The following is a 12,620-nucleotide window of genomic DNA, read 5'->3' on the forward strand; positions in this document are numbered from 1 at the left end:
ATAAAGAACAGCAAAGCCATCCAAGGTTAAGAAGTAGGAGGGAGGAGGGAAGGAAGAAGAAAAAATTCTGGATAATTCAGAAACTATATTATCAGCCCCCAAATTAGTGAGCAATGCTGTTCTTTCATAAATACAGTGTATTTGGGACTATTATGATCCTCCCAATTTTTTTGTAAATTACCTTTTCATCGAGTCATAGTCACATAGCATGTTCTATAGCTAAAGAAGAGTACGCTCTATGGGAAAAATAGCCAAGTTTTCACTCTCTCATTGGAACTGTTCATCTAGTCTCAGTACTAACTCTGGCTGTTAGAAGGGGAGACTAGCATATATTAATACAAAAAGATGGCAAAACTTCAGTGCCCAGAGAACATCATGTGGCTCATTTGAAAGCAAGAGTGTTAACATCAATAAATATAATGCTTATGGGGGGGGGGGGGAGGATATATATATATATATATATATATATATATACTACTATATGTAATACTTTAAACAATAAAAATAAATAAATATAATGCTTAAATAAGCTTAAATGTTCAGACATTATAAAATGTATTTTTAAGTAATTGTTAAAAGCATGCCTTTCTTTCTCAATGAAAAAATATCAATCTTTTGAAAAAAATTGAATTTGGATACCAAATTGGAAAATCATTTTCCTTTAGCCTGAAATATTGATATCTCACAGACACACACACACACACACACACAGATACAGCAAAGAATAAACACAACTGAAGACAATACCATACCATTAAGGAATTCTCTCTTTATAAGGCTGAAAATTCCTAAACAATTCTAAGTCATGCCTTTACTAAAATGTTCACTAGTACTCCCAACGTGGCCAGACTCACCAGACAGAGGATTTTGATGGGCAGCTCGCCCAGGCCGCTGATCGTTGTGATCTTGTTCTTGGCCAAGCTGAGGTGAGTCAGGCTGCTGCACAGCTCTAACCCGCTGATTTCTTCTATCGCGTTGTCTATATACCATGACTACGTTTAAGGAAAATATTTTTCAAAACATTTTAGAGAAAACAAGAACCACTGGTAAATCAGGCAATAGCTAAAACAGAGCAGTATTATATGTCAATGTAGCATGAACATATATTTTTTTAATATGTTTTATTGATTTTTTACAGAGAGGAAGAGAGAGGGATAGAGAGCTAGAAACATCAATGAGAGAGAAACATTGACCAGCTGCCTCCTGCACACCTCCTACCGGGGATGTGCCCGCAACCATGTTACATGCCCTTGACCGGAATCGAACCTGGGACCTTTCAGTCCGCAGGCCGACGCTCTATCCACTGAGCCAAACCAGTTTCGGCTGAACATATTTTTGAAATATATTTTTCACATAGAAGTTAATACCAGCACAACTTAAAATTAACTTTTTAAAAAATCCTCATGCGAGGATGTTCAGAGAGAGACATGAGGTGAGAGAGAAACATCAATCGGTTGCCTCCCATATGTTCCCCTGACCGGGATCAAGCCTAAAACCTAGGTATGTGCCCTGACTGGCAATCTAACCTGTCACCCCTTGGTGTACAAAGCCACCCAGCTAGGGTGAAAATGAAACAGGCATATTTGCATTCACATGTGACTCACCTCATGGGCGAGGAAAGAAAGTTCAGAGAGGCTCACGGCTGCCCCCTCCTTGGTGTGCTTTCCTCGGCTCCTCACAGGTCTCTCTGAGAAACTCCAGTGCTTCCCACAGGCTGGACTTCTGAATTGAATTGCCCTAGAGAGGCAACACGTGGCAAGCTTTCTCATCATCAAAACCAGGGTCACAGCCTGGAAAATGAGTGGCATCTGTAGCCAATGAGTGGTAAGAAAAAGCCAATGTCCTGGTATAGAGAGAAACAGCCCTTTCTCTTCTCCCTTTAAAATAAGTGAAGCCAAAACTCTGCCTTACTTTCCTCATCCCTTGACTAAGTTTCTATTCATTGCTAAAATTTTAACCTATCTTCTGTGTTCCATCCGTGTAGGCACTTAAAACCATCATCTCAAAGTCACCAAGTGTTCTCGCCTCTCTCTGTCTTTAATCTTTTTGGCAAATTTCTGGATTTGACACCCCACTAAAGTTCAGTTTTCCCTTGAAAGTAGCCTAAGACATCACCATTTTCTCAGCCACTTGTAATCTTCAGGGCATGCAATCCATCACCAAACCTAGCTCTTTTCTCTCTTTTTTTTTTTTAACTTGAAAACATCTCTTTAATTATTCCTTTCCTTTTCATTCATTCCTCTGCTAACTTAATTAAGCTTTAGCACTAATGGGTATCTCCAACATCCTGTCTCCAAGTCACTTCACACACTGTAGTCAGGTTAATTTTTTTCAAAATATTGGCTGGGTATTACACTTCAATTAAAAAATTCTCATAGGATGAATCCCAAATCCCTCACCCAGCATTTAGGGCTCTTCACTTTAAGCAAACCAGTTAGTCAATTTCATCCCCATTATAATCCAATGAGAATTCTCCACTTCTGCCCGTGAACATTCTCAATGGGTCTGGGAGGTACCAATAACGTTTCTGCTTAGCCATGTTATTGTTTCTTCATACTGCTTTCCAGCTCCTTTCTAAACCCTGCCTGTTCTTCAGGCTCAATGTCAAATCCCACTTTCCTTCCCCCCTTTTTTTTAAAACATTCATATTCAACCAACATCTTAAGTATTTTTTGATAGATAACCTCATTTTCTTATTTCTTTTTTTATTACTTCTTAATTGCATAAGTAAGTACAAATGATAGTTTGGAAGAACATATTCACAACATATAGACTAGGCAAAGGATTACTATCCAGAGTACCAAAGAAACATCACAAACTAATAGAGAAAAAGGAGAAAACAACCCAATTGAAAACGAAGACTATGTTCAGGCTATTCCCAGGTAGTTTTCATAAGAGCAAATCCAAGTGGTTAATAAACATGTGAAAAGACACTTCACCTGTAGTCAGAGAATACAAATTAAGACAAGATGCCATTCTTCACCCACCAGCGTAGCAAACATATGAAAGGTTTAAAGGGTATAAAGGTTCTAAAGAACAGATACTTTCACAGTACTGAGTGAGAAGGTTCATGATGATGCAGCCACCTTGGAGATGATTTGGCAGTAAATATGTCACAGCAATTCCCCTTCTTGGCATCTACTCTAGACAAATCACTGCTTTCTTGAAGCCTTTTCTGTTCAATTTCTAACCCCCAGCTACCTCCTTCCATGAGTCACAGAATCAAAAATCATGTAATTAATTTTTTAAAGGGGCAGGAAGGGTTTGTGAGCATCACAAAAACATGTATTTTGCCTCATAATATTTTGTAGTTATGGTAACTCTACTACTTGAGTTATGTGACTTCTTTCTGCTCAGATGTTTCATTTGCAAAGTGAAGAAAACGCCAGATTGCCCCGAAGGCCAAAAGTTAGATCATCAGAAAAAACTAGAAACTGGGTGTGAATGAGTTGCACAGACCATAAAACACTTAACAATTGTAAGGCATGCTATCCTTCCTGAATTACGAGCAAGTGAGGCCAAGGAATCCAATCCTCTCCCACTTGGCCAACAGCACGAATGGAAGATTCAAGGCCAGGACTGATTCTGAAAAGAACTAGGCTGCAGAAAGAGGAAAATTAGGAAACTAGAAGCAACGTGAGAAAATGTTGCCAGACGAACCAGAAATTCCTAGATTTTCTTCACCCGTTTCATTCACATTCAATTGTTGGGTGAAAACATAGTTCTGCTTGTCGTCAATATGCATTTTCAAATCTCCTTTCATACAGCTTCCTGCACAGAGACCTCAAAGCTCCCCAACGCTATGGCTATGCTCCTTTCAGCTCCCATTTTCTTTAGCTATTTAAACAATCCTTCTACTACTAAACCAAAGACCAGAGCTTTGCAGATAAGGATTGTAACAAAGGGTGTGAAATGCAGGACATGGGAAATTAAACTCTCACACAGCCTGATGAAATAAAGTATCTTTGGAGTAGGCAATCTTTGGCAAGAAAACCTTCAGATGACCATCTGTATCGGTTTAGCAGAGGGAGCACTAGTCCTTCGGGCCTATTCCAGGAGCACTAGTGTCCTGGTAGCTGTGCTCCCACCAAAATGAAGATACTCTAAATTACGACAAAGGGTACGTACAACACATGCTTGTGGGTAGCTGAGCCAAGACGCAATCCCTTGGGAAGCAGGCAAGGATGAGAACACTAGAAAACAGGAATCCTGAAACTAGGAAGAGATCATGGGAATTGAAAAGGAAAGCTTGTTTACTGTGTACACAGTAATTTTCCAAGGCACTAGAGGCCAAGTGCAGTTCCCTTGGTACACCCAGCTGACTAGCTGACTAGAGCGGCAAGGCTTGCTGCATGAAATTAGTATTGTAAGGGCCAAAGGGAGGAGCAATGCAGATGCATCACTTCAGTGGTAACCCTGGGCTCTGCAGCCGCCACCACCCTCACTCACAGCACTGGGGCTGAGGGCTGAACAACTCTATCGAGAAATACATTCATTTCAGAAAAACAGTCCCCAACTCTTCATTTTCCTTTAGATTTCCAGGAATTTCAGGCACTATAAATTAACAAGGTTTGTGGGTAGGGGGCATTTTAAAAATATATATTTTTACTGACTTTAGAGAGAGGGAGAGGGAGAGAGGTAGAAACATCAACGAGAGAGGCATAGATTGGCTGCCTCCTGCACGCCCTTCACTGGGGTTTGAACTCACAACCCAGGCATGTTCATGAGTTGATGCTCAATCACTGAGCCACATCAGCTGGGCAGGAAGAAGCACGTTTTTATAGTGGCTCAGCAGCTTTCCTGCCCAGTGACCCCATAGTCACCTTGTGTGTGATTGCCAGCAATGATAACGGTCAAAGTGCAGGCTGGTCCAACAGTCAATGTGGTCCATGCAGTGCTGAGTTGACAGCCTGCTTTCAGGAATTCCTTTATCTCCCCAATTGCCCAGTTCCTTATTTTAGGAACCTTTACCTGCCCTTCTTCTAACATTTTTCTTTCATGTTCTTTATAGGTTTTGGAACTTTTGGGTAATAAGAAATATCACTGATAAGTCACTAAGCTATTATAATGAACTAGAGGCCCAATGCACGAAGATTTGTGCAAGAATGGGCCTTCCTTCCCCTGGCTGCCAGCACCGCCTTTGCTCTGGCCGGAGCTGCCTTTCCGCCTTCCCACACTGTCCAGAGGCCCCAAGTGGCTGGGATGGTGTGGAATGTCTGCGTTGTCGCCATGGCAACGATGCAAGTGTCCTGCCCCCGGCCGCTCAGCGCCTGTGTATGCAAATTAACCTGCCATCTTTGTTGGGTTAATCTGCATACTCACTCCTGATTGGCTGGTGGGTGTCATGAAGGTATGGTCAATTAGCATGTTTATTAGTGTAGATTATCTTACTGGGTTAATCCTCTTGGGCGTATTTTCATTTTAAAAGGCCACAATCAGAAGAAAGACTCACAGAACCCCAAATTATCAAACTGTATTTCAGCTCTAAAGCACTTCATTCTGTGAATAAATCTTTGGCAGCGGAATTTTAGATCCCAGAGGAAACGGAGTGGAAAAGCCAGGGGCGCACAGGCAGAACTCTGCAGCAGGAAAAGCCCAGCCATTTATTTTACATTTTGGCGATGCTGTCAGCAGTTCACAGCGTTTGACATGAATTACTCACTAGTCAGTATTCGTTCTTATTCATGTGTCTGTGATCAAAATATATGGTCCGGGTGGGTAGAAAACGGTTACTAGACATATTGGAAATCCATCACGCTCCTCTTAGTGGGGAGAGCCGCAGTGATGGCTTTAAGCAAAACCAGCCCTGAGAGGTCCGTATCACCTTGCCTGGGCACCACGTTCTTCCCCATGGGAGTGACACTCTCTAAGGAATGAAACACGCACACACTGTGAATGGAGAGGTGATAACAGTAGTAATTACTCAATGCGTTGCAACATGGGCAAAACAATGGAAACAATGGAATTCCGAAGACTACTCTCAGTTCAACCACTTTCCAAATGATCTTGGACAGTTCACTGAATCTCCCTGAGCTGTAGGCTCCTCCTCCATAAAATAACGGTTAGTACTGGATGGTTTCTAAAATCCTGTCTTGATTTTAAAATTCTATGAATCATTTTTAAATTTCATAATCCTACAATTGTAAATTACAATGAACAGCCAGTCAAGATTTATGGGTAAAGAATAAACTGCTCTCCTTTCTCAAGAATAATAAATTTATGTACACTTGGCAATGTTTATCATCTTGCAATTTAAAATGATTATCAATTAATCACCAATTATCCACATATGAAAGGATAAAACAGCACGATAAAATAAACTACAAAGTTGTTATCTTATAGTTAATTCATTCTGAGGTATTAATATAATCTACCAGAATTACATTATCAGTAGTACTAGCTTTATTAACTAAGTTGTTTTTAAATAATTGTTTTGTTTGTTATATTGATAATTACATTTTTCATTTAACTTTATTTTAAAGAAAAGCCTACTTTCCCCCCCTCAACTTAAAAAGTCATAGGTGCCCACTAAGGAAAGCTTGAGCAAATATAAAAAGCATAAAAATGATAGCAGTCAGATTTCTGAAGCCATCAGATTAGGAAAGCATGCCTTGCAAGGTAGAATAGAGAAGGTGGGTTAGTTCAGAGCTGAGCTTCTCAGAGTACCATCTCAGACCAGCAATACCAGCATGACCTGGGAACTTTAGAAACGTGAACTCTCAGGGGCCACCCCAGACCTACTCAGAAAGAAGCTCTGAGGACGGGGGCCAGCAATGTGTTTAGCAAACCATCCAGGGGACTCTGACTCAGTAGACGTTTGAAGCTTGGTAAATAATTATTTTCAAAGACATTAATTTATCATTTTCAGGCTTTTAAATTTGCTAATTGACATAGATACACCATTGGCCCGTATATTGCCTGCTTTTTATTTACTTTTAAAAAATGTAAGGGACACTCTTGAAACCACCACCATCACCATCATCCCACCCCCAACCCGAGAGGTAGGACATTAGCAATAACTGACACATCCGTCTCTGCACACCTCTCCTGTCCCATCCAGGGCTCCCCATCTCGGAGATAACCACTATGCTGAGTGGTCTATTTCCTCTTCCTTTTCCCATTGGTTTTATACCTAAACTATATTTAGTTTATTAAGACCTCTCCTATTCCTACATGGAAATATATTTCATTCATTTTCGCTACTGTATAATATGCTGTTGTGTAAGTACACCATAATCGATGCTTTCTCTTATCCATGAACATCTGGCCTGCTTCAATATTTTGCTGCTATAAGCAATGCTGCAATGGACACTGTTAATTCTTATACAAGCCTCCAGGTACACGCATGCTACACCTTCATATGTAGGAATGAAAATATGAGGTCATAGGGAGTTTGGATGTTCAACTTTACACGATGGTATAAAATTGTTTTCCAAAGTGGTTAACCAATTTCACACTCATAAGCAACCTAAAAAGAGATCCTTTTGATCTACATGTTCCCTTAACCCTTGGCGTTTCTTACATTTCTTAAATTTTGTCCACTAATTGCTCATTTTTGCACAAAAGTGCTAAAGGGTGTGGCAGTATGCTCAAAGCGTTCCATCAAAGGTGAAGAAAGGTTTTATTCTACAAAATATGTCTTCAAGGAAGCATCCCTTCCATTCTCCCCACCTCTCGGCCTCATTACAAGCGTAATGTGTTCTGGCTGCTGCAACATCCCGGAACGAGGCGCCCTGGGGCAGTCCATTCACTCTCCACTCGGCCCTGAGAACCCTCAGGGGGCAGGCAGACACTCACTGAGAAAGGGGCGCTGCTCCCTGGTCACCCAGAGGACATCAGCCTCTGGTGTGAAGAGGAGGCTCAAGCTCATTAAACTCACGGGTCCCCAAGGACCCCCTGCGGCTCCAGCTGGAGCCTGTGCTTTGGCGTAGGCGCTCCACCTGCGTGGAGCCTGAGCCGTGCAACAGGCCCGTTCCTGAAGTTGGTCGCAAATCAAAAGTTGTTTTTTGTTTTTTTCATGTAAGCATATTTAAAATACACCAGAGAAGCTTGCTATTCAAAGGAAGCTTAGTATGAATTCTTTTGTGAAATAGTCACTAATTTTCCATGGGGCCATATCTGGATTTTCAGATACTGAATTTATATGAAATAGGGTGCAAGTTTAAGTAAATTTGAAAAGGAGTCAGTTAAAACAGCACTTCTTATCTGGTTCTTGCATTAAAAATAAGCCTCCATTAATCAGAACTTAACTTTTCAGGTAGAAAATGCTCTTGGCAAGCTTTGATTTGCAGCCTTAATCCTTTGTAAATAAAGCATCTTTCCCATGTTATGATGATTAGTCCTTCGTTATTTAGTAAACTGCTTATCCGGTACTGTTCCATGCCATCGGGCACATGCTCATCAATGAGTCTATTAACCAAAATTTCCCCTTTACTTTGCAAAGGATACTGTCCAGAATTAGTTTAGTGAGAGCCTGGTATGCCGACAAATCACCCATTTTAGAAATTTGGTTGCAGGAAAAATCCACCTTCTGAGGAGAAAAAGAAACAACATGTCATACTTTTTTATTCAGCTTAACCAGTGAGTAAATGCACAATAAGAATGTGTTTCTGGATGTAGGATTAGAATTCTTCATTGAAAACATGTTTATCCCTATTTCATCAATGTCTAACTGGGATCCTGTCTGTCCCCTTTAGAGACCCTATGACGTCCCCTTCCTGTGGGCAGAGCAGAATCCCAGGATCCAAACACTCAGTTCCTGCAGCTACTCTCTCCCTTTCAGCATTTATTGTAAACTTTCCCGACCTTCTTCAGGATTTACCTCAGTTTCACTCTAACCACCATTTCTTTCAGATTCTCTAATGCCCAGCAAACTGTTATCTTGTTTCTCTTTTCTTTGCCTTTTCTATTTTTATCTCAGTATATTCTCCATGTCATCCCTTAATGCCAGAAAAATCTTCCTAATTCATCCCTCAGGTCATATCTCTTCAACGTAACACTCTTCTCAAAATGGACTATTTTAGGAAAGCATTTTCAGCAACAGCAGTTGTTCCTACTCAAAAATATGAGATTACAGAAATATAACATTAAGTAACTTCATTTAATTGTTCACCTACTGACAGGATAAATAAAAATGACTTTTTAAAAAAGAAAAAGAAAAAAAAATCCTAACTTTGTTGAAACATTCATTGATAATTTTCATATTATAACCATTTTATGGAAAACTATGAAGCAATTATATATTGAGCACTATTTTTATCTTCTTGTACCCTTTAAAACAGTGACCCCACCCCCAAAAATATACTACGGTCATTTTATAAATGCATTAAATACTAAGTACTTTAAATGCTAAAAACTTTAAATATTGAATACTTGAAAAAAGAAAAACTGGCAACAACTCAAGTGGCAAGAGTAGAAAACTGATTAAGTTGATAGTCAGTAAAATGCATGTGTATGAACCATGTGAAGAATAGAAATGTGCAAACTAAACTGTGTTAAATAAAAAAAAAATCAGGTGTGGCTCAGTGGTTGAGCATCGACCTATGAACCAGGAGGTCATGGTTCAATTCCCTGTCTGGGCACATGTCCAGGTTGTGGGCTCCATCTCCGGTAAGGGACATGCAGGAGGAAGGTGATCAATGATTCTCACTCATCATTGATGTTTCTCTCTCTCTCCCTCTCTCTTCCTCTATGAAATCAATAAAAATATATTTATTAAAAAATCAGAACACAAAACTTCAAGCATATACAAACTGCAACTATGTAAATGCATATCAGGACTGAAATAAGAAGTCAGTTTGGGACGATGTTAATGGAGTTTCATTGATTTCATATTTGTGCAATCGCTGGCAGAATACTTTGGGTCTAAGTTAATTTCTTCCATGTAATAATGATAAACTAGAAATAAACTTATAATTGTCTGAGCTAACTTCAAATTGGCACTTTTTCATCAATACCTTTCATTTCTTGTGCCATATGTGTCTCCTCATGAATCTACCCAACCACCCCTGTCAGGGCTGTGGTGAAGACTAAGCCCGCGGTGCACCTATAAAACCAGGACTGTTGAGACACCTTAAAAGGCTGAGATTGCTCTGACTCCCGCTGGGAGTTCCACTGGCTCCCAGAGCTTTCTGGAAATACCCATCAAATCAAATGAACCTTCTTCACCTACGAAGAGCAGAGCATTCCAGGAAACACGGAGTGAAGGGCAGCCTCCTGCTCTTCAGGAAATGCGTGCCCTCTCGGTTGGTGTACAGGCTCGGAGATAACAAAGAAGAAGGAGGCAGAGCTGCCCAAGAGGGTGGGACACTGTACACAGGCCTGACTTTCTGGGAAGATATGGGCTCTGGGTCTCAGCCATCAGGTTTTATCCCAGCCCTGCCACCTCCCAGGGAAGACTACGAGCCACTCAACCTTTCTGTACCTCAGTGTCCTCATCTGTAAAATGGGCCCATTCCAGCCGTCTCACAGCTTGTTGGGGGAATTAAATAAGATAATGCATGGAAAACACCAATCACCCCCCTCCCAAGTGCACACGGAGTTCTCACAGCCCCTCGCCGGCAGCCTGGCGCTCCTCTAACATCACTGATGTTTGCTGTTATTCTCCAGGAACGATAAAGATGGGGGGTCTGCCATAATGGTGGGTACATGCCATTACACATTTGTCCAAACCCCAAGTATGCACAGCAGCAAGAGGGAACCCTAATGTAAACTATGGACTTGGGGTGACCATGATGTGTCAATGTGGGTTCATCAACTGTAACAAATGGACCACTTCTGTGGAGGACTTTGATCATGGGGAGGCTGTGCCCGAGTGGAGGCAGGAGGAATATGGGAAGCCTTTATACCTGCTTGAACCTAAAACTGCTCTAAATAACAACAACAAAGGTGGGGTCTCTGATTTGTTTTTGTTCATTTGTGGAGTCTTTTTGAGAGAGGGTGATGTAAGGGTGTGAATGGAAGAAACTCCAAGAAGTTCTTCCGAGGGCAGAGGCCGCGCTGTTGCGCTGACTGGCTTCCCTGGGGCTTAGGGTTGCACGGACAAGCCAGGGCGGGCCAAGGAAACAGCTCTGCCAGCACAGCTCCCAGGAACCTGGAGACGTGGCCCCGCACCCAGCACAGGCAGGCACCCCGTGTGGCGTATTTGGACAGAGGAATGTCACCCTGGCATCACTGTAATTTCAAAGGGGGAAACTCTATTGATAAAAATAGAGTGATGTGAAACAACAGAAGAAAAATTAATAAGGATGTCTCCCTGGTAGGAAGGACGTCAGATTCTTGATCTCAGATTTATGCAAATACTGGCGAATACTTTGGGTCTAAGTTAATTTGGTTTGTAAATAAAATAAAACCAGTAGCTAATAAAAGGCAGTAGTTGATATCCATTCCTAAAAATAACTTTAAAATTAAATATCTGAGTCCAAACGAGGAACACTGGTCCCCAGCTCAGAGGCACTGGTTCCCAAATTTGTCAGCACATTAGAGCCCCCAGCCCCGTCATTACCTGGGGCCACTTGGATCAGAATCTCTGGCAGCAGGACCACACATGGAGGTTTTAAAAACGCCCAGGCGACTGCAGTGTGCAGGAAGGTTCGGGAACCAGTACTCCCGGCCTCTCTGCCTAATGTGGTCCATGGACCAGCAACACCAACATCACCTGGAAGGTGTTGGAAATCACCTCCCTGGTGTCCCCCCCCCCCCCACCTCCACCCACACCTCCTGGGAAGAATCTCATTTCCACAGGAACCAGGTGAGCTGTGCGCACACGGAAGGTGGAGACCCAGGGCCCTGTGCAGAGCAGGCTGCTCCACCAACCGCGGCTCACAGAGTTAATCTGCCCCAGAAATGCAAAGGCAGCTGCAGAGGTGAGGATACGGGCCTGGAACCACCACTTCCTTATAAAACTAACTAGAGGCCCGGTGCATGAAATTCGTGCACGGAGGGGGGTTGTCCCTCAGCCCAGCCTGTACCCTCTCCAATATGGGACCCCTCAAGGGATGTCCGACTGCCCATTTGGGCCCGATCCCTGAGATCGGGCCCAAATGGGCAGTCGGACATCCCTCTCACATTCCAGGACTGCTGGCTCCCAACTGCTTGCCTGCCTGCCTTCCTGATTGCCCCTAACTGCTTCTGCCTGCCAGCCTGATCACCCCCTAACCACTTTGCTGCCAGCCTGTTTGCCCCCAACTTCCCTCCTCTGCCGACCTGGTCACCCCTAACTGCCCTCTCCTGCAGGGTTGATCACCTCTAACTGCCCTTCTTTGCAGGCCTGGTCCTTCTCAACTGCCCTCCCTTGCAGGCCGGGTGCCTCCCAACTGCCCTCTCCTGCTGGCCATCTTGTGGTGGCCATCTTGTGTCCACATGGGGGTAGGATCTTTGACCACATGGGGGCAGCTATATTGTGTGTTGCAGTGATGATCAATCTGCATATTACTCTTTTATTAGATAGGATAGAGGCCTGGTACAGGGGTGGGGGCCAGCTGGTTTGCCCTGAAGGGTGTCCCTGATCAGGGTGGGGTTCCCTTGGGGCGGGGGCGGCCTGAGCGAGGGGCCTGTGGTAGTTTGCAGGCGGGCCATGCCCCCTGGCAATGCAAGCATAGGCCCTGGTATCTGGAATTTAT

General features: G+C 42.7%; 1 protein-coding gene across 1 annotated transcript in view; it reads right to left on the bottom strand.

The window, feature by feature from the left end:
- Positions 1-12,620, bottom strand: part of LRGUK (leucine rich repeats and guanylate kinase domain containing) — a 106,401-nt gene that overhangs the window by 78,567 nt on the left and 15,214 nt on the right. Inside the window, exons 5-6 of the mRNA XM_008150546.3 lie at positions 8,449-8,530; positions 855-979 (exon numbers count right to left, since the gene is read on the bottom strand). Of these exons, the coding sequence (XP_008148768.1) occupies positions 855-979; positions 8,449-8,530 (207 nt within the window). The remainder of the gene's footprint in view (positions 1-854; positions 980-8,448; positions 8,531-12,620) is intronic.

The sequence above is a fragment of the Eptesicus fuscus genome, chromosome 14 (assembly GCF_027574615.1).
Source record: "Eptesicus fuscus isolate TK198812 chromosome 14, DD_ASM_mEF_20220401, whole genome shotgun sequence".
NCBI classification, from domain to species: domain Eukaryota; kingdom Metazoa; phylum Chordata; class Mammalia; order Chiroptera; family Vespertilionidae; genus Eptesicus; species Eptesicus fuscus.